The 23,732-nt window shown below is 36.9% G+C and overlaps 2 protein-coding genes across 4 annotated transcripts in view; both read left to right on the top strand.

Moving 5' to 3' along the window:
• Positions 1–23,732, top strand: part of LOC134793527 (four and a half LIM domains protein 2-like) — a 215,124-nt gene that overhangs the window by 150,879 nt on the left and 40,513 nt on the right. Inside the window, exon 1 of one of the 3 annotated variants that reach the window (XM_063765125.1) lies at positions 1,971–2,116. The exons of the other annotated variants lie outside the window; for them this stretch is intronic. The gene's annotated coding sequence lies outside the window, so the exon portion shown is untranslated. Of the gene's footprint in view, positions 1–1,970; positions 2,117–23,732 lie in introns of those variants that run through there. 3 annotated transcript variants of the gene reach the window in all.
• LOC134793537 (uncharacterized) lies at positions 14,071–15,615 on the top strand. The gene is made up of 2 exons (XM_063765142.1): positions 14,071–14,936; positions 15,109–15,615. The coding sequence occupies exons 1-2, from the start codon at positions 14,272–14,274 to the stop codon at positions 15,533–15,535; spliced, it is 1,092 nt and encodes a 363-aa protein (XP_063621212.1). The 5' UTR covers positions 14,071–14,271; the 3' UTR covers positions 15,536–15,615.

A 23,732-nucleotide genomic window follows, 5' to 3' on the forward strand; every position in this document is an offset into this window, starting at 1 on the left:
AACATAATACTTAAATTCGACTGTAATCGTATTGTTTTAAGATAGTTTACTGCGGTTTTCAACCATTATAACAGCAAATCAAATTTAAATGAGACGCGAGCTGATATTAATGTACCCTATTTTTTGAAATACAATTTATCTACTGGTATACTTTCTCGTGTGCGTATATGATTTAATGTCAATATAATTGTCAAAAGCAAGAAAATCAAGCTGTCATTTTCATTTGAAGAAGTACACGTGTGCTCCGGTGTAGCCCCAACGGGCATCTGACTTGAAGAAGAATTTTAAGTGATGTCGTCAATGTATGGAAATTGTTCGAAAGTTTACATTTGAGATTGAATTTCTGTGTTGTCTTTGTGAGTAAAAATATAAATCGATAATAAATTGGTAGCTGGATTATCTAGCTTTCAGAATCATACAATAATTCAATTACTGTCAAAGACAAAATTGTTTTGCTTCCGTCTCAAACGGAACTCCATATTTTGATTTTTTGATACTTTTAGTGTTGATTTGTAGAGAATAACAGCAAATTAAAAATACAATGGCATGAAGAGTCGGTACACGGTTTCTTCGTGAACAAATTTACGTGTAATTTAATGCAATTATTAAACATTTATTGAACAAATTATGGTTACAAAGTGAGGTCTAAATCGAAAACGTCATATACCGGCCCCTTAAGATACTCTCGTACGAAAGCTCATAATGTATAATTCAGCACAAGACAAACACGAGCTGCCTTAGCAATCGTATAATACGACCCTAGTTTCATGGGCGTTAGAGCGTTTGACAGTTTGACTTCTGTTACAAATACAAATCATTTTTAGGTGTGCTAGAGTTGCACTGCAACATCGACTTTTTTTATACCCGAAACTATAGTCGGTAGCCTATACCAGAACTTTGGGTCAAACAGATCACTGTGTTATGTCTTTCCTGTAGACATACACAAGAGTTAAGGGCTATAAAGGTTAACTATTGCCCACAGGAGAGAAAACTAGTGTGTTCGCGCGAACAGTACATTTTTCTCTCCTGTGGGCAATAGTTAACAGCTTATGGGCATGTAAGCAATGATTTTATCATAGTTCTCTAAATAAAAGGAGGACCTTTTCAGGTGGATAAGGGTTAAATAAGAAAATTAATATATATATATAGCCCTTAACTCTTGTGTATGTCTACAGGAAAGACATAACACAGTGATCTGTTTGACCCCTTTGTCCGTGTTCATAAAAATGTTTTAACAAATTTTCACACCCAGCGGTATAGAATAAAAAAAATCATTTCTTAGTGAAGCCCGACATGAAGAATATATACCCGAATTTTAGGTACATATACGAGTACCTTTATAATGGAACTTTATTATATACATATTTAGATTATCACTTTGTGCTAATCTTTAAAAAAAATTTAAAATATTTACTCTTTCGATTAAAACGTTTCTAAGCTAATTTATTGAGAAGGTAGGTACCTTCTTGATAGGTATCAATAACCTTAAACCTTAGTAGGTACCTATATTATATAATTGTGGTTCGCTTGATGTGTCTAACGTCGGTATATTTATTGAATTATATTTGTCCTACTAGCCACAGGATAAATTAAACTTTGTGTCTATGTACTACAGACTGACATACCTACGCAAGCTTTTCTCACTTTTACTATAGATACCTGCGTGTGACGTAATGCTAATCTAATTCGCACTCCAGTTAATTGAATGCTAATTTGCACTTAGGAAACCATGATATCTACAGTTGTTTCGTTTTTTCAGAAGGTAGGTAAGTTTCATTTTCTGTAGAAAAAATTCAACGCCATGACAGTTCTTAGTATGCGTTCATCGATCTCCCAAATAGCGATCGATCTCTTTGAAGTCGTGTCGTGTTAGTTTGTTTATAGCTACTTCGATGTAATAAATATAATTGACGCACGCACACGACACGAACACCAGTGGCGAGGCGACGCCTTCTTCAATCCTCTTTCGACAGTTACCGTGGTCGTGTCTTCCAGGATTAAAAAAGCAGGAATTATTAATTAAAAAGTGAACGCGTCCATAATATGGAGTTCGGCATTTGAATTCGCGCGCGAGCGGCTGTGGGTTTTGTGTGCGTTCGGAAATTTGAAACATTGAGTAAGTTTTTTTCTTTTAAATGTAGTCCTTTTTAATTTTTCTTAACAAAAATCTAAACTGTAATTTTATTTGTTTTTGAAAATAACCTTCATGTATGTTATCAAATAATTAATAGGAACTTTATTTTATGCCTAAATATTGCACAAGGCAGAAGTAATAATATGAATGTGAATTACCTAACTTAAGCATAATAATATTTTCTTTTACATTTTCTTGTTACAACACAACAGTAGGTACCTACTCACTTACATCCACATTCGAACTTGGTAACAGATACGCAACCATTTAAAAAAAGGTTAACCCGTGCTGAGAGTATAGGTAATCATAGGTATCTATACCTAGATATTGACACTATTGACATTCGAAAACCGTATACTTAAAACTGGACAAGTCAGCATCATAAGTTGCGGATCAGACTACGCGTAAAAGTATCTGCCATCAAGGCCTGTTCACTTCCTAAGAAAGTTATGTCCCCAAATAATTGCGCATGTGTGCGCCTTAATCTTCTATGTGTGCGTTGGCCTCCGGGAAAAAGTTGCGAGTAATAAAAATAAAAACATTTTTCTACAGCAACATTGCTCCCAACTCTGATTTAAATTATCACGAATTTTATACAATATTAATCATAAAACGGGACTTAAAACGCTTAAAACTTAATTATATGCGATTAAGTTTTATAATGAATATTTGCTTCCAACTGTCTTTATCAATGTTCATAAAATATATGGAGGGTAGGTACGTCTACCCACCATAATAAAAAATATATTTGTCAATGACTCTGTCCAACTGCTGTGGTTAAAGTTCATAACGAAAATTTTATTTATTAACTCTTTAAATAATACATACAACGTGTACCGCTACGTACCACTTAAGACTGTAAGTCTGTACCTACATGGATTACAGCAATGCACATAGAAAATGTGCTAAATGCGGAGCAACGGCTGTTGAAGCAGCCAGAGTGAAATTTACAACTTTAGTGGGTTCAGAAGGAACCGAGTCATAACGCATCTGGAAAGCGTATTAATTAACCGTGAAGAAATGTATGAATACAAGTTGGAAATCTGTGTAAAATGCCGTATGTAAAGTGTAGTGTATCTGTGTGTAAAGTGTAATAGGTAGGCATGCCTAATGTTATTTGTATAAAAGGTACTGAAAACTTTGTGAATGCGCTTTATTAATGTCTATTTTTTTATTAAGTTGCCAGTTGCCAGTTTTCAGTGTATATTTTTATATGTAAAACATTTTTTAATAAATAATATATATAATGTTATAAACATAAACATGCCTTTTATTTAAATCAATTGATAATACCACAAACAAGGGGTAATATTTGCATCTTGCATATATTCGTGATATGAAGATAACAAATATGTTTATCAACAGAATTACTACCTACCAATACCCGCCAGGCTAAACCGGTTGTCAACTTTAGTTCCATTGGTACACAAAGACGGCGCCACTAGTATAAACGTATAAACGGTTGGGGACATTTTTTTGTATGGAGTTACCGTTCTTCTCCTAGTGAGTATTATATTCTTTGATCTGCCATTCTAAAATAGTTTAACAAACAGAGATATGACTATATGTAGAATACTCGTAATTAGACTGTAGAAAATAGTTTTGAACAAGAACTTAGAGAATTATCTCTATTTGGAAAAGTATTAGAGGGTAGCAGATATTTTTGATGGGTTAGTCTGATCCGCTACTTTTGATGTACGTGCTCGATTAGAAACTAATTTTAGCAATTAATGTGAGAGGTTAGGTAATGTCTATAATAACTACATACCTTGTGTCTTAACTTAGGTCCCTACCTACTGTTATCTTGATAAGGACGATTTTTAGGTTGAGAAAATATTATAAGTAATCATGATACTACCGCCTAAATCCTTATTTACGCTAAATATGATGATTAAAACGGCACATTTGCTAAACTCTTTACAATAGTAGGTAGTATGTTAAGTTACAAAACATTTAAAAAATGCTTTCAATAACATAGGTATAGCTTAATAAGTTGACTACAATTTTACCATTCTGATTATAGGATTTTCTGCTTTTGAGAGAATTGATTTCAGGTACAATACTTTATATAAATGTTAATTATAGGTACGTAATATATTACTACTGCTCGGGTTATGCAGTAGGTTGATTCTGTTGTAGTTCCGCTACTCAACACTAGATGGCGCTGTGCTCTATAAACACGTTTCACTATGTTTCTGTACTAACAAGTATGTTACACGTGTTGTTTTTTTAAAACGTTTAAAATAAATAAAAATCTTATTTGATTACTTTATAAAAAAAACATACTTACCGCCTTTATGATTACCAACCTATGTTTAGATATTAAATTACATTTTGAAATAAGAACTGAAGGTACCTATCTTAATTCAGCAATAAGTACCTGTAGGTACTGTTATTTTTGACTCAATTAAATAACAAGGCACAAAATATTTCGTTCACAATTGAGTAGATAATTATTATTCTATTGTTAGATCTTAAATTCTTAATCGATCATTATGCTCGATCGTTATGATCATTATGCGAATTTGGTAGGTAGAGATCTCTGCTAAAAACAATTGAAAACAGAAGGGGAAACATGTTGGGGCACCTGATACGTCACGATACTTACATAAAGTCTATAATTGAAGGCAGAATAGAAGAACAGAGAGGCAGAGGAAGACCGAGACGTGCATATATTGACCAGGCCAAAGAGAAAATTAACGTAGTGACGTATCAGGAGCTCAAAACAGTGGCAGAGAGAAGAACGGAATGGCGATTACTCCACCGACAAGAGCTAGGCTCTTAAGAATAATGATGATGATGATGATGTTAGATCTTAAATTCTTAATCGATCATTATGCTGCCCAATACAATTACAATAGGCTACTTTCCTAAGTCAAATCGGCTTCTTTTTTAGAACTGTCAAGGATTTGTTAATATGGAATTTAAATGAAAACGAGTAGAGTGACGTCACGGTCAACTCACCTCTTATTCTATTTCAGTCTAATTTATTAAATAGAAATTGTTGTTAAAAATAACCGCTGTCTATGTTTTTCTAATAATTATCTGGTGCTTTATTTCGTGCACGGTGCAGTGTGAAATAATTTATTTTAAGTAGCAGGAAACTTCCCTATTGCTTACTCGTACTACAGAGGGCGCTTGCAATAGAACCAATTCTACAGGCTGCGTCTGTAGTCTAGTGTAGTAGTGATTTCTTTCTATGAGCAGTATTCTTGAGTTATTAGCTTCATTAACAAGAAAATGAGTAGCTTTTTATTCGGTACCTGGATTTCCAGCTTATGCAAGCTGACCTGCCAGTTATGTCCTGTTCAATCGGATCGCCATCTTCGCAGAGCGTGCTACAGTGCGCTTTTAACCACGTTCGACGTGTAGCCTCTTCGTCGCACTTGTAAATACGTATGTAAGTGTGACAGGGAGGCAACACGTCGAACGTGGTTCGCGGTAGGCCCTCAGTCTGCATTAGTAGCGATGAAACAACGCTCCAAAAGTACCTGCCATCCTAGAATTATTTTCGAAATAGAGATATATCTCTGCAGTTCGCGATCTAAACAGGCCTATTCGAACATGCACTGACCTTAAACCGATATTGGGATCATATCAGTTAGCTGTCATTCTCCTCTCCTTAAAGATGTGGTGCATAGTTTATTTGCCATTGTATTTTCACGGAAACGTACGAACGTGTCTTGCTATTTCAGTCAGTCTCGTTTTTTTTTTCGTCGGTACAAAAAGTACTAAGGTTGACTGAAGTATACTTAGCATGACAAAAACGAACATTTGCGAGAAAATACGATGCAAAACAATTATGCACTTTTGCAATTATGCACATCTGTACAAGTAGCAGTACCATACATATATAAGCCTATGAACTAACATCAACATACGATCAACATCCACTTCTGGACAATGACTTTTCAACAGCGGTTTCCACAGATATGTCCTGATGAATTGAATACGGCCAGGGGGCCGATTTTTGAGTTTCGACCACTCGATTTCGTGTATTTCGTTCAATAATATCTCCACTACTAGGCATTTAAATTCTACTAATAAAATTGAAAACGAGTGGTCAATGCCACTAGATTTCCAATTTCTATCGCTTGTATTTAAAAAAATAGCATTTAACCGTTTTCCACCGAGTTTCGAGTGACGAAATCGAACGATAGAAATTCAAAAATCGGCCCCCAGTACGGTTACCATCAGTTTGTCACTGACATAAACGCCGTCGAGAACGTAATTTACTGTCTATACATCTCGCTCGTACTCGCATATTAGTGCAAACGGGATGTATAGAAAGTAAATTACGTTCTCGACGGCGTTTATGTCAGTGACAAACTGATGGTAACCGTACTGATCATACCTAAGAAATGACGAGTTAGGCGACTATTATTTTCAGCTAAGCGTCCATCACTATCACGCGTGCACTGTCTGGCCTAACTGTTGCCCTTATATTGTTTGATGTCACTTTAGTGCCAATAGGAAGTATGTCTACGAAGATGAAATTTTGTGACGTAAACTGAAACACGTCAAAGACCGGTTCGACTTCTTTTTCATCAAGCTAACACGAAATTTTACTTAGGTCTAATCACCTGACCTAAGTCACCGCCGCTACCGCTACTTACGGTGTTATAAACTAATAAATAACAAAAGATAGTTTCCCCATATCATCGTCACTTTTTTACAAACGGGGACATGTCACCAACTGTCAACAATACAAATCGAATGAAGCCCCATATGGCGATGTTATCGAGTTGTTTCAGCTGGTGCCGGTAGTTGCCAGCAAATTGACGGACATACATATCGACTGTCAACATTAACAGACAGTTTGACAGAGCAGCGGCAAGTGATCTTAGGACTACTTGACTGCTGATATATAAATGTTCCGAATGTATCCACGGGGAAGATTCAGAAATGTAAAATGTACACAGTGAATCCTTGTATACTTATAAGTGGTCGACGATGTACTTACTTACCTATACTTGGGACATCGCCAGAGTTGCTAGAGTTCAAAAACTGCGGTGTCCGCTTATGATCAGGCGGGCGTAGGTACTCGTTTGCACCCGTAGTGGTAAATAAAATGATATAATTAATTTAAACTGCAACCTCTGACACTTATTAATAATTAAAAGTTACCTAAGCTTTTAGCGTCAGTTACCTACACATTTTTTTTTATTTGAGTAAATAATAAGAAAATTAAGGCGTCTTAACAATTGCTAACTGACGAAAGTTTTAGTACCTATCGGTAGATCGGTACAAATAACGATCGTAGGTTTTACATTTATCACCTTGTCCCATTCTAATAAAGTTGCAAATCGCCTACATATTCATGCTACACAACACAACAACATCCACAAAAACATCTTTTTTTCTAAACGTCAAGAATGACGTCGTTCGAAAAAAGAGACACGTAAATTAGTGATGTAACGAGCGTAAAGATTAAAATGGCTGAATTAGAATCACTAGCCAGTATGAAGATGAATGGTCTTATGCCATAAGTCTACATTTTATACGCATTAAGATAATAAACTTGACTCATAATAACCTGAACTGTATCAGAATTTGCACTACATTATTCTGAACTGATACAAGGTCAGCGTGTATGTAAACATTGAACTATATTTCTGTCGTCGTAATCGGTGTAGGCCGAGCGTAAAACGTTTTCATTCATCTGAAGTGTGGCGTAAAAAATTGGCAGTCTAGTAATTTCCTACTTATCTATTATGAGAAAACAAATAAAAGCTATAATAAGTTTGTATATGACAGCCTAGGTACTTGTATTTTTAGTCAGTTGCTAACAAGGAAGTAAATTTTCTGGAACTATTTCACACTTTAAACGGCTAGACTGCTTTACCTGTATGAAAAACCAATAAACTGATTTTTTCCCCGATTTTTTTTCGTATTTTCCATTCACTAGATAGTGTCTCGTGCGCGATGGGTCCGTCCTGCGCGCTGCGGTCCTTGCGCACGGCCCGCGTGACGTCACGCGGTGTCGGGTTGCGCACGCTTTCACTCGCATTGACCTTGATTTTAGGTTATTTACGGACAGGGATAGCGGACTGAGAATTCGGGATGGACGAAAGGAAACCGACAAATAAGTCGCACAAGTAAATTGCTTTTGGAGTGATGTTTAGTTCTATTTATATTCGATTGTGTTACTGCACGTAGGTCTATCAAAAGTTTTGAATTTGCAAATCAAGATTGACACGTAAATATTTTGACAAGGTTTTGTAAGCGATAAATATCTACGTCTGAACCAAAATTTTGGACTTATAAGTAATGACTAACGAACTAAAAACCTAACTAACTGTTTGACAAGAAACAAGATGGTAAATGTAACTAGTGCTCAACTTGCTAATGCCCTGTGACTGTGACGAGCACTCAGACGTCTACCTTACGGCATTATAAAATTTATAAAACATTGTAACCCCTTGCCGAGATTCGAATCCTAAAATATTGGCCAAGGAAAAAATAATTTCATCTTATTATAACATAACTTTCAGTCAAAAATATTTGTCTAATTTGTCAAAAAATATTTAATTTGATAAAAAAAACTCTTGAGCCATTTGAGCTTCTAAAGGTTAAACTTAAATAGTAATTTAATAAACTTGAACACATGCCTAGCACGTCTACCCTCGCGAGTCGACTCGCGTTGTGAGATGAATATAATAATCTCCCTCAAATCTGTTGTGTACGAACGAGACGGACGATGCTATTCAGTTTGAGTGGCGATTTGTCAGACATGATAGCTGCACAGGTGTAAAATAGCGCTAAAATATATTCCTCCGCGGTTTGAAGGGATTTGCTCCGAATGTAAACATGTTGAGATAAACCTTGGCCTTACGCGAGACTGCTGAAGGTTGGTCCGTCTGGATGTTCGGTAATATTTACACAACATTGACATATTCAAGGTTTACAGGGAGGCTGATGTAACTCTTATACATTTAATTTGTTAAAATGTGTTGCTCTCCGTTTGCTATAGATAGAAGTATAGAGCGCAAGAAAGGCTATTTATCACCAACGTACTTAAGTATTATGCATTATGAATTAAATAATTAAAGTCATGCACCTACTAAGTCCTACTTATATAATTTGTGAAGATGCCGTTGAAACAAGCCATGTTGCTCACTACATACCGTAAAATGGGGTGAGTAGGGACAAATAGGAATAGGGGTGAGGAGGGATTTCCTACTAAGGTGAGTTTTGAAAATTGTTGGATCGACACTTTGGGATTATGAACATTATAATAGCTTGATTTGTTATTCGAATATACAATTTACGTATCAGTAGCCTGTAAAAACCAACTCACCCCTCTGTCATCCCTCCTCACCCCTTTCATAACCCAACTGCCCTCGTAATCCCTACTAACCCCATTTTACGATATTTGTAGTTAAAGTAGGTATAGATCTACGTATATGAATTAGGTTGGCATAGGTATCGGTACCTATACCTACATCCAATTGATCCTGAAGTATGTAATAGGTAAATAATTAGAGTTTTTATGCTAATCGTTTCTGGATTTTATTGAGAATAGCTTGTTAATTGCGCTTGTTGTTTTAATTAAATCTTTGATATCTCAGGTTGTTAAGGTACTATCCAACTGAACTCGGATATTATCGTTCAAGTAATAACGCCAAATGATAAAACCTCCTATGACTACACCTTATAAAAACTCAAAAACTACTAAAACGGATTTTCTTGCGGGTTCCACCTATAAATAGAATGATTCTTGAGGAAGTTTTAAGTGTATAATTTGTTAAGGTTTTGTGTAACCCGTGCGAAGCCGGGGCGGGTCGTTAGTATATGTTCATGAGAACCACATTCATATGCAAATGTGTGAGAGTAAGGGTATTGACCTTAATTTTTTTTTTATTAGAATTATAATAGAAAATTAGAACCGCCCTGTAGTTACACTAGTTACCAAGTCCACTGATTTACGTATGTAAACCATGTAATACTGGAATGCTTTCCACACGACCCGCTGACGTGCCCGTGACGTCACACTTCTGCAATTAGAACCACGGAAAATAGTATTGATGGCGTTTTGGATCGGAACTGATTCATTCGGGGCGTGTGTAAGGGTCTTAGTTTAGAAATGTGACATACTAGGTCTAGGTTGATGTAATAGGGTCACGTTAAAAAACTACATTTTATACAAAAAGAGAAGGAAAACTCGAAACAAAACCAAGTTCGGTGCCTGCCGTTATGCTGCACCTGCAACTGCGAGCCTACCGCGGACCACGTCACACTTACGTACGAATGTACAAGCACGACAGAGAGGCAACACGTCGAATGGTTCGCGGTAGCTAGGCCCTCTGGCCCGATAGAGCGTTCCGGCGGACCCAGACGGTGTGATCAAGAGAGAACCACAGGTCTTGGGCCCATGTGTCTCATCATTTGCGTCCTAGGCGATGAAGTGTCTGTGAAAGAGGGTACTTCACCCACGTCGACTTTAGCGCGTGGAAAGCACAGATATGACAAACGTTGATCCCTACGTAACAATCTACATTTGTATTACCAACAGACACAAGCAGCCATCAGCCAGGCCATTGATACCTAATAATACAATAGACAAAACAACGAAATTACACCAAATTTTAATTAAGTATTTCTGGATTAGCTGGACGAAGTGAAGATCAATTTAATAATAACTCATAATTAGTTCACATTACAAAGCCAATTATCGTCTGTGAATTCAATATTTGGTTAATATTAATACCGTCACGTCACTGATCAAGGCAGTTAAGTATTTGGTCAATTGCCACTGTGTTGTGTAGTGTGTGGGCGAAGAGGAGGGGGCAAAGTTCTTTGGGGAAAGGTTTTTCCAGAAAACAAACAACCTTCCTATAACAGCAATGAAACCAGATAACCAAGCGATATCGTATTACCTAAGTCATCTATTTTCCTAGTTTAAATGTTTTTCAATATTCCTTGCCAAATATAATTTTTATTTATTACTTTGTATCAAAAAGACACCTTCAAAATAATACATAACGTACAAACACTAACATGTCACTTTTGCGCATTGATCTTATCTAATAAAACAATTTGGCTTTATGTCAAAAGAAAGATTTTTTACATGTATTTTTGAAGAAACCTTGCTCATGATCACATCACTGATGTAAACGGTGTACCCTTGTTTTGCCGACAAACTTTTCATCGAATATTATTTCATCGACAACGATTCATTGAAACGTTGGTACTAGTAATATTGTTTGGCGTTATTTTGTTTCATATACTATTTATTTCAATTTTTCTTACTACGTAGAAATACTATTCTACGAATATTACTTGATCGCTAATTCGTTTCAAATTATTTTAATTGGCACAACTACTAAACATCGCAATTCATTTGTTCGACGTATTACTTTAATACATTTTTATATGTCGTACTACACATTTATACATATTTCTGTTGTAAGAATTTTAGATTTAGGTTAGGTTAGAATTGCGACCCCACACCGAAAAGAACAGCTATCAAAGTCGGTTTAGGTTAGGTTAGAACTGCGACCCCACACAGAAACGAACGGCTTTCAAAGTAGGTTTAGGTTAGGTTAGAACTGCGACCCACACAGAAACGAACGGCTTTTAAAGTAGGTTTAGGTTAGGTTAGAATTGCGACCCCACACAGAAACGAACGGCTTTCAAAGTAAGTTTAGGTTAGGTTAGAACTGCGACCCCACACAGAAACGAACGGCTTTTAAAGTAGGTTTATGTTAGGTTAGAATTGCGACCCCACACAGAAACGAACGGCTTTCAAAGTAGGTTTAGGTTAGGTTAAAACTGCGACGCCACGCAGAAACGAACGGCTTTTAAAGTAGGTTTAGGTTAGGTTAGAATTGCGACCCCACACAAACGAACGGCTTTCAAAGTAGGTTTAGGTTAGGTTAGAACTGCAACCTCACACAGAAACGAACGGCTATCAAAGTAGGTTTAGGTTAGGTTAGAACTGCGACTCTGCACATAAATGAACGGCTTAAATTATTGTTACCAACCTATTTATAATTTACCCAAAATGAAAATGGCAGCCTTGTAAAATTATATCTTCAAAATTAGAGCGCAAACTTGAAATTGCCGCTTTCTCAAAATTATGTATGTCCAGAAAAACAATTTTATATCTTAAACTACATAGCTATAATCGCGCTGAATGAGCCGACTGACGTGACTGCTTTTAGTTTCGATAACGAAATATTACAAATTGAAATAATTTTACATGTAATAAATTTTCTTAAATACAATACAAAATGAAATAAGAAAACCCGTAAAGAAATACCACGATATAAACTATATGCAAAATAACTCAAGTACCAATTAAAAGTCCCCGATTTAAATTTACTAGTATCGATTCTTCGACGCAATAACTTGTCGATGAAATGAAAATACTTGAAACGTTGTCTTCGAAATAACATTCTATGAAATGTCTGTCGGCAATTCAAGGGTAAACCGATGTAAACAGCCCGTGCTCTTTTTAAACCAAGATGTCAATGACTCACATACGTAATAAAAATGTAAATTTGTTTTTAAAACTATAAATTGTCATTTTTTTTTTACTTTCTGGAAAACTACACAGCAACTGATACCAATACCTACTCGTACGTAACTTTTTCAGCTGATCCCATAAAGCAATGCGTTTTGAAGTTTGAATGAAGATGGATTGATAATTATTTCATATAACTACGTTTGGCCTAATATTGGTGGAGTTCATTAGGTTATTATAATTGACCGAGCGTCAGCGATGTTCTCCGTTTCATCTTGGGCACAAATGCTTTCGTATGTCCGGATGCTCTTCTTAATTCTCAACTTCAATTCAATTCGCAATTCAACCGATTGTCATGTTCTTTTTGAGCAGGTTCGATGATTGAATAGATTTTTTTGGTGTTTCAGTTTAAGGATATTTTTTTCCAAATTGTGGAGCCATACATATATTCAGTTTATTAAGTTGTGCTCGCGAGGTCTACAGCTCACAAAGCCACTAATAGTTACTTAAGTATTTTGTTTTACATTGTGCGGATACATAGGTATTATATTGTCACCAATCAAATACGAATCACATCTATAAACATACACCGTTTACGACGTCGTAATATGGAACTATTAATGAAATATCCGGGGCGAGGTCGGTCGATACCATCTCGCTCGATTTGAAAATCGTGACACTTGTAATGATCATCATTTATTACTAATGCCGCATTAAAGCATCTTAACTTAAATCATATTAACTATATTCATGGTTGACATAAATGATCTCATTGTAGTATCATAATATCGGTTTTCCGCTTTGCAGTTTAATTACGTATTTTGTTATTATTTCACATTGAGACTTGTGAATATTGCACGCAACACTCGCTTACGATAAGATATATTCAATCAGGAATTTATTTTATTACTCAAAAGTAAAACAATATTGCTACGAAAGATTTCGATAATTTAGACGTATTTGGATAGCCTTGAAAGTTTATCGTAGTTTTGTTATTCGTCACTTAGTATGTTGAGGATATTCATCCTGATTACTGGTTTAAGGTAAATTGTCCCGAGAAACGATAACAGTGAAACGTACAGAGAATTACTCACGATTTGGGCACTAAATACACATTAAAGTTTAGGTTAATTATCATTTAATGGCTAAACACATTTACGGAAATCTTGCCCGTTTGAACAAAACAATGGTCTGAACCTACTACCTGAACCTACCTAATACATAAGTGGCTTATCAAATTCCAATTCGAATTTAGACACTCTAATACGGATTAACAAATAGATGACTAGAATAAATAGCTTTCACAATAGTAAGGCTATTAAATTGTTCTATTAATGTCAGTTTGCATTAAAATATAGCTCTTAAATAACCCACTTTTAATGATGCTGTAGTAAATAATACATTCGATCAAAGATAAATCAGCGTTACTGTCGGCGTAAACGGAGCCGGCCTTGCTAGCTATAGACTTAGCGCTAGAGCTTGGCTCAGCCAAACCCTATTCTAAAATTGGATACAATTCTTTGGCAACTAATATCATTTTAATTTCAGTTGTTCAAATCTTGTCCCGGCGTTATATCGCTGCATCCATCCTGCTCCCTGTCACCTTTAACTTCAAAGAAACCCGCCCCATCCCGTCCTTAAAATACCGAGTATAAGTGAGTGAGTGAATATGGGGCTAGTGCTGTCCGCCATCATCTCGTACGCCGGCGTTCTCGAGGCCATCGAGTGCCTGCGGCACATCCTGGCCGGTGTACTCCCTGACACCGACCCCGACTTCCAGGACTTCGTGGAATACTACACCGGCCTGCTCCACAAGGCGGCCAACACCGCCAACTGCAGCGACTGGACGACGCGATGCGGACAGGGCTACCTCTGCCTCACACAAGATGATAACGGAAAATTAACGCGAGTTGCCGTCAAGTACTACGACGGACAGCCCGATTCCACAGCCATACTTTTCTCAACGAAAATTTCTAGCTTCGGCCAGGAGTCGGTCGAAAGCAACAGCTCCCACGCCAACGGCGACTACAGGACTGAAAGGTATACACCGACGCGAACGAAAACTATCATTACTAACGCGTCAGAGTCTTTCAGTGTGGGAAACAGAAACAGATCACCAGCGTCTTGTGAAAATATTTCAGATCCAAATCATTTTTTGGGAAATTCTTCCGGGCGTGACGAACGCTCCACAGAGAGATCAGAAGCCAAAGAGAAACTCACTTGGCATTACCGCCCTAAGAGCCCCACCCCACAAAACCTGCCCGATATACAATTCCATTCTTCAGTCGACGAGGAGATCAGAAGCAACGAGGCCTACAGCGAAGATTTTTTAAGGTTAATATTTATTGTTTGGACAGAGCACGTTACTTGCGTAGTGTCGCTTACACCCCGATCCGCCGTCACCTAGCCGTCATCCATCGCCATACCACGCACGAGTAGCAAGCTAAATCCGTTCATGGGTCCACCTGTACAATAAACCAACTCATATATTGTAAATTTGTTTAAGATCACTTGACGGAATAAAGCTCCGACCGTTGCAACGAAGCGACCCGAGTGGCAGGCGTAGAAGTTTCAAAAAGCGTCACTCTTCGTCGTCGACCTCGTCGCGCGAGTCGCGTGCGTCGCGCGAGGAGGAACTAAAGATGTTCACGTCACTCGAGGAAGCTGAGTTCGAACGCATGACACTGGAGCGCGAGCAGGGCTCTCCTAATCTAGGTTCTCATTCCAGAAGTCGCTCGAGGGAGAACTCGAGGGAGGATCGATCTACCCAAGTAAACACGGTAGACAGCGTGTTGGCCGAGGACGAGCCGCTGCTCAAGCCGAAGCTGAAAGACCTGCCCAAACTCGGCTCCTTCGAAGAAAAAGAGGAGAAAGAGACAGAGGTAAACGAGGAAGAGGCGGAGATAGACGATTTCTGGGGGTCCGGGGATTAGAGGTCTAAAACGCCGCACGCTGTAACGAGCTTCGATAAGCATGACTGAATTTGGAAATTAAACTTTATGATTCCCCCTTGTGTGTTTGATTCTCTTTACCAATTTTATTTGTGTCGCGCCAAAATAAGACATGACGGCAAATCAATACGTTTTATCTGTGGAAAATATAATTAACACAAAGAAAATCGTATTCCCTATACAAGTATCGTAGTACATTAATGCCGCTAAATTTATTTTGGCTCTTCATATTTAACATATTTAAGAACCCTTTTGGACAGGACCTAAATTGTAAGCATTAATGTTTGGCTTCGTAGACACAGTTCCCACACTGATTTGTAGAAGTTTTCACGTGAACTTTGTTGTTGGTATCATAACCGTCGAGTGCCGAAAATAGTCTGCGCAGGGAGGACCTCGACCCAGATGCGTCTGCGGACGGTGGACGGCAGACGCAGCGTGGACGCTTGCCTTTATTTAATGTCACTTGTTGAACATTGGACAGAAACCAGTTTCAAAGTGAGGCACTCTGAATTTGGCGCCAGTCCTGACAGATGTCGTGAGGAGTGGTGTGTTGAGCGAATAACTTAAATGTAGCCGTAACAAAACAATGTGTAGAAGTTATTTTCTAGCTAGACAGTTACATGATTTCGGGGTTTGCTTTCTTTTACAAGGCACATATGCAATGATGCATGTACAAACACATGCCATGCAGATGCCATGCGTCTTAAAGCTTCTAACCCGATGCACGCTGTTGTAAAGAAATATGGGTTAGTATTTTGTGTACAATCAGCTGCAGAGACAGTTCACCCCTACTGCAAACAAATTTATATGCAGTTATTTATATTAGTTATATCTGTATGACTGTACATTTCCTTAGATCTTACTTATATCTTTAAAAAAAAATCAGGCTCATTATCGTCTGGAGCGACTTTTCATCAGGTGGCCGGTGTTTTCCACCGATTTGGTATAAAAAAACTCATATACGCATACCTAATTATTATTGCGGAGTAGTAGGCACCTATTATTTATTTATTACTCAAATAAGTGACACAGCATTACAGTAAAAACCAAGGCACTGTGAAACTACAAAATAGGAATACAAGAAAACAACAAAAAAAAACTACAAATAAAAACCAAAGACAAATTCAGTTAAACATTAGATTTGGGCGACGACATAACAGCGTGGCTCCGTTTCGTCGTCTAACTTGGTGTAGGATCCGTCAGGTTGCCCTGGAACCGCCGAAACACCACACCCTTCGCCCTTTATTATATTTAGGATCCAAGCAAAAATTACAAAGAATGATACTGATTACCAAAAAGGAGACTAAAACCGTAGCGAATCAAATAGAAACCCCGCAATTTAGCTTCACAAGTTTTCGGCCACAAAGTTGTAATGGCTAACGATGCTCTTTCATGCGGGTTGTTTGACTTCTTTAGTACGCTAAATCAAGTGAAATAAGGAATGCCGCAGTACCTTTGAAATGTGAAAGATTACAAAACCCGACTATGGAAAAGCTAAAAGCTTATTTATACCCTTAGCAGTCTAATTGTGAATATAGGTGAACGATGAAAATATAAAAATTTCGTAGTAAGGTTTACTTATATATTTTTTATTTATGCAGCAGTTAAGTTAGGTTGGGTATGATTTGGCATTTAAAGTAAGTACAGTCAAAAGTTTTAATTTATAACCCATTTTGTACCTTGTCACAGTGACAATAGTATGAGGTCTCTAGCGACTTTCATATTGATTGTCACTGTGACAAGGTACGAAATGGGTCATAAATAAAAACTTTCGACTGTACCTAGTAGTTAATTGTACCTACCGTATTCCTCAATGGTATACCAGTTACATTATTTGAAGAAGGCTTAAACACACTTCCAGGTACCTATAGTAAAAGAAAATTATTCGAGTATAAAAATAGGAAGCCGATAATTCATAAGTATGTAAGTATTGTATAGTACCTATTTCACAATTTGATAAATAAATCTTGTCTTTCACCCAAAAAAATACCTGGAAACCAAAGGTAAAGCTAGTTAGTTTTATACATTGAAAAAGTACTGCAGAATTGTTTCACTTAACGCTTGTAGCTCTAATTCTAGACTTTTAGATTCCATAATACATTGTAGATTCCAAGATACAACAAATGGCCAGCATTAGCCCTATAAATTCAATTGTCGGATTGGAAAAATGCGCTGCGATCTCCGTTGGCAACAAACAGATCTAAACAACGGAAGAAACAGCGCACAAAGAAACAACAATTTCTGTTTCGTGGGTTGCGGTGGCGTTAAAGCTATTGTTGGCTAAACAATAATGTTACAGCAACAGAACCGCAGGGTATCATTTACAGGAGCCGTAATAAATGGGATATAATTACCCAGGCGAGAGCGCATTGGCAAAAATAGGTACATCTATTTTACAAAAGCATTATAAATAAAATTCTTTAGCAACAGATATGGAAATGTCTCTCTATACCTAATAATCTTATTTTATAATACCATACGTTAGTCTGAAGTGGAAGTATATGATGGTACACAACAAAAGAGTAAGGTACTATTCGGTTTATTTACCTAGCTATATACTTATAAACTTACACTCATTTATATGGTATTTATAAAACTAATGGAACTAATCTATGCATTGTGTACATAATATGTATGGCTAAATAGTACATAAGTGTATCGCTATAGAAATATAAATCGTTATAAATATTAAGTTATTATATTTTAGTTTAAGTCGAATTCTTAACTATTCTATTATTATCAAGCCGAAAATCTTAGTTCAGTCATCTCGTGAACAGTTTTAACAGTTATATGTACAACATAATCGTACCTGCGTGATATTACACTCCTATTTATAAAAGTTCATTTATTCAAAAAGCATTGATTGAAAGATGTTGCTAACGTTAACATGACACTTCCACCTCACACGTAAGAACTATAAATCAGAGCATACTCCCCTTTCATTTCTATTTCCACCGGGGAAACGGTCAAGTAAAATTAGCTTTGAGTGTTGCCGAGCCAAACTCAATAGATGAGGTAAATGTGGACGAGAGGAAAATTGGGAACTAGCTCTACACAGCTCCTAACATTATCCCAGTTGGGTGCTGAAGGATCCTGGTTTCCGCTCGGGTTCCTAGGCTCAAAATTTGCTTTTTTTTAAACTAGAGCTGTCTAGTTATTAGTAAGCCACCATAAGACCTAACCCAAAGAGGTTTCCCCTAGGCTGATTGGTATTAGACCGGTTTGCTCACGATATTTTTCTGCAACTAAGATATAGGTAATTATATAGGTAATTAAATTCCGTAGCATACTGAGAAACTCATTGTTACGAGCCAAAAATCGTTTTTCTATTTGAAAATCACGTATAATACTCGTAGACATACTTGGTTACTAATGTTACTATACCATATAAGCTCAATAACACCTGTACGCCTACACATAAACGAGTAAATATCAAACCAAAATGGGATAATTATTTATCAAATACTTTTCTTGAATTTGTAAGTTTCGTGAGAACGAAGGAGCTAGAATAAAGAGGTATTGCTATTTAGAAACGAAATACATCTCGAGAGATGAAAAGTACCTAACCTTTAAGAATATGAGATATTGGAAGATTTCTAAAAAGAACTTAATTACACTGCGGACTGCCCTGTTTTCTAATGTGCTCTTCAAACTGAGTGATCACTGATCATGACATATATTTTAGAAGATTACGCTACAGTAGAGAGTTTATTAATGTCGACCGTTTTATAGATAACAATGAGAAGCTTTGCACACGAGCCGTCTAGCTTTTATTAAGATTCGGCGACCGTGACTCCACCCGCGAATGTAAACAAGCCAGATTACGTGATGCTAATCAAGTCATCACGCAAGACGTTGCGTTAGAAGATGAATGTACCTACCTACCTCTATCGAGTTTGTTCACTAAGGAGCAAAAAACTAACTTAGACTGCCATTCACAAAACTGCCTACCAGCCATAGATACGTTAAGATATAACTATTTAGGAGTAACGAGTAGGTTGGAGCGGAAAACACTTTTTTTTTTTAATTCAAGCTTAATGTTCCACCTGTGCCAGATCGATACAAATAGTCGCTCTACCATACACTGGAGCTCGAATTATGCATCATTTAGAAGGGCATTATCACTTAAAAGTGTATCATTTTTTTTTTTGGAAAATCCATCAACTTTTGGTTTATTTCTACTCAAAAGTCAGTTTTGTTTTCACATACATTTTGTATGGGCCGTTACAAAACTGACACCCAAAATGTGTATAAAAAAATGGAGACACTTTTTTCTTTGTCTCATTCAATAGTACTCGTGATTTTGAGTCTAAATGACCCAAAAGTTGATGGTTCCCAAGATATCATTTTAACTCCTCCTCCGTGAAGTAATACGGATATGATAAATATAATTGCGTTTTAAACCCTTTACACCAAAACAAATATAATATTTAGGTCTCCGTGGCTTCGCTTGAACCACATTATGAGGTACCTAACACCCTTGTAACTCAGCCCTAATTAAGTGAATTTATCAACTAGTAGCGCCATCTATCGCGCAAAATATACTTATATTTTAGCAGTATGAGCCCTGACAAGTTTACATGATATGATTGCTCCAATCTAGCTATCTATCTATTGTAATTTTCCTGAAAATCCTGAAAATACAAAATCGTCTAAATTTTCTCTTAGTATCAATATTATCTTCGGAAATTCCCCAAACAAAACACGAACAACATTTCAAAGAAAATCGGGCAAGTGCGAGTCGGACTCGCGCACGAAGGGTTCCGTACCATATAAAAAAAAAAACAAAAAAAAACCAAAAAAAAAAACGGTCACCCATCCAAGTACTGACCACTCCCGACGTTGCTTAACTTTGGTCAAAACTCACGTTTGTTGTATGGGAGCCCCATTTAAATCTTTATTTTATTCTGTTTTTAGTATTTGTTGTTATAGCGGCAACAGAAATACATCATCTGTGAAAATTTCAACTGTCTAGCTATCACGGTTCGTGAGATACAGCCTGGTGACAGACGGACGGACGGACGGACGGACGGACAGCGAAGTCTTAGTAATAGGGTCCCGTTTTACCCTTTGGGTACGGAACCCTAAAAATATTTTATCTGAGCAACGGAAATTCGTCAACGGAAAAAAAAAGATCACAGAGGAAAAGTGGTTAGACATTTTCATGTAACCGCCACACTTAAGCCCGTTTTCATTCAACCATAAAAAATCGTTCTCGCACCTACACGCTATACCTTAATATTTTTCTCATTGATGTTTTAGAAGTGACATGTTTATTAGCCTGAATTTATGGTTAACTATTTTAGGGCAATACAGGTGTTTGAGTTTTTTAAATGTTCATACTAATGTGTACTTACAGTCAGCAGCAGAAGTTGCTAAGCGGGCGAGATGTTCACAATTACCTTGACACGCTCTTATTCGCTTAATAATAAAGTCGCGTCAAGATCATTGTGAACACCTGACCCGCTTAGCAACTTCTGCTGCTGACTGTACATATTGCATGTTAGTATTCCGTTATACAAATGTTGGGATGGGATGATTAAAATTAAATAAGTTTCCATAAAGTTTTAATTTCTTAGAATATACAATTATATTTTTTCTGAATAGGTACCTATATGTTATCTTATTTCGATGGAACGACGTTTTATAGTTAAGTATTTACCTATCAGTCTCGTTGTCTAGTACCGACACCACAACCTTATTGAGCTTACTGTGGGAGCAGGAGTCAGCTGAGTGATATAGGGATGTCCCGATTGTCCGTAATCATTATTTAATTAATATACATACAATAACATGAAGTAACCCAGTCGAGTAAGATGATGAAAAATGACCGCTTCGGTAGGTCTAACTAAATCGTCTATCGGTCTATCTATCTATCTATCTATCTATCTATCGGTACCTATTTAAAATTTAAATCTGGCAACAAGGTCCATATTACAAATACTTAACAGACTAACATACATATGTATTTTATGAAACTAAACACTATTTACCTATGTGCCTTCAGTAGGATTTTTGGTACCAAATTGTATGGGGTCTCTGTTCTATCCGGATAAAGAACCCTAATCACCGCTAAATAATTCAAATATTTTATTTTGTTTAATATGTACATAAGGTACCTACTGCAGTCCCAACATTAAACGTTACCGTTATTCATTACTATCAAATCGACAAGGAATCATAATTTAATTGGTGCCTATGTATTGACTATGTATAGGGCGCTGCGCGTCAGGGGCACTCAGGGGTAAAACATTGTCGGAAGGAAGGGCATCTTAAGATTAGATGAACTATACAAAACAAACTGGCACCGTGTGCCTCTCGCAGCTCTTGCTCGATTCCGACTTCGACGCAGCCTTCAGCGGTCGATGTCTCGATGAGCCGGCAAGGTCTCGGCCATCGCAAACTATTTTTACTCTAGTAGGTAAACATTCAAATTTGTGGGGTGGTCTACGACATTATGTAAATGTTGCAACATTTTTGACGTGATAACGTCTTAAAAATCGATGAACACCGGTAGCATGCACGAAAAAGTGTCACGTTGTGGACAGATCTCCATGGTAACGTTGTGGACAGATCTCCATGGTCATGGTCTGATCTTACGGCAATTTTTCATCAATGTTTTCTTATGACGTTATCACGCAAAATTGTCGTCCGTAAACCGACTTTACAGACAACCATATTTTTTTAAAGAATTGGGGTACAAAATGCATTACAGTTTTAACCAAAACTATAATGCATTGATACAAACTTTGTAAATAACTATTACCTACAACCATATATTTATTTATTTATTTTAGTGATACATGTTTCTGGACCAGAACTATGCTATGATCGAGCTAACTCAATGTCATAGAATATCTCAAAGTCAACAAAGTATGTGACGTCCGCGGCTCCCAGAGACACTTGTATCATCTTATATGTACTTAACTATTAATTGTATGACTTTTACAATAGTGGTGTACTGATTTACAATAGAATACAACATCAATTGCCTTTTATACCCGGGGTTTCTTGGATTTTCTATTTTAAATGGGGGTAACCTACGTGTTTCATTAATGAGGAAAACTTGCCAAGATATTAAACCATCGATTACAACGTATCTGAGTAACTAGGGTCATTAGAATAAAGATCTTATTCCAAACGATTAATGTTTGTTTTACGGGAGCTCTCCAATAACTTATACGTATTATCGAAAGTTATATAACTAAACGTTTTATGCCTATTAGTTTGCCCCTCATATAAAATTTAACGATGGGAGGAGACACGTGACTTGTTATGGCAGTTCAAGAAAGAGCTGAGGACGTCAAGAAAGAGGAGATACAAATGATTTTACTTGTAGTTTTTCTTTGTGGAGCTGCATATGTGCATATAGTACCTCTATATTGTCCCCTGCCTCCATCTCACAAGCATTATTCATATAAGAGTTATACTGTAAAAGACAAACGTAACTGGGCCATTTTATTTAAAGTTGTCCCCTACAGTTTTTTTTTTAATTTGTGAAATTTTATGTTGTTTCTACTCAGAATCACGAGCTCTTTCTATCCTAATAGAAGAAAAAAAGTGTCCCAAGGTTTTTATTTCCATTCCGTTACCATTTTTCATAGACTTTGTATGGCGGTCACGGAATGGAAAGATCGAAAATTGAATGGAAATTTTGGGACACTTTTTTTCTCCTATTAGGATCAAAAGGGCTCATGATTCTGAGTAGAAATTACATAAAAAATCCCAAATTTGAAAAAAAGTGTAGGAGGCAACTTTAAATAAAATGGCCCAACTTCTGGATCCGCTGCGCCCCGCGCCGCGCGCAAACAGCCCGCCTAAGCACTTTCATTCATCTGCGCCTACACGCGGGAATTGTAAGGGACCACCTGGTTAGACTCAACTTGATGTCTGTTTATTTGCGCTGCTTTGCACTTTTGCATCTATTACGTAACCGTTTCTGTCTGGCAACCTCAAAGATCTAGTTTCTTTAGATGAAAATTTATTACTTCTGTTGTTCATACTTTATGTTCGAATTTTTGATCTGATGCCATGAGTTACCTATATTTGTATGTCTCTAAACTTAGTCATCTAAAAGTAAAAAAATTAACACATGTTTTAGAAATATACTGCTCGAAATATCAACCAAGACGATGAGTTGTTGCGGATGAATGGAAACAAATTGCCCTTTGCGAAATTT

Source organism: Cydia splendana, chromosome 9, assembly GCF_910591565.1.
Source record: "Cydia splendana chromosome 9, ilCydSple1.2, whole genome shotgun sequence".
NCBI lineage: Eukaryota > Metazoa > Arthropoda > Insecta > Lepidoptera > Tortricidae > Cydia > Cydia splendana.

What these genes read in the sequence shown, in the direction of transcription:
- LOC134793537 (XM_063765142.1), top strand. Translation starts at nt 14,272, where the DNA reads ATGGGGCTAGTGCTGTCCGCCATCATCTCGTACGCCGGCGTTCTCGAG. An exon ending in TACAGCGAAGATTTTTTAAG is followed by an intron (nt 14,937 to 15,108) that starts GTTAATATTTAT and finishes AATTTGTTTAAG; the next exon opens with ATCACTTGACGGAATAAAGC.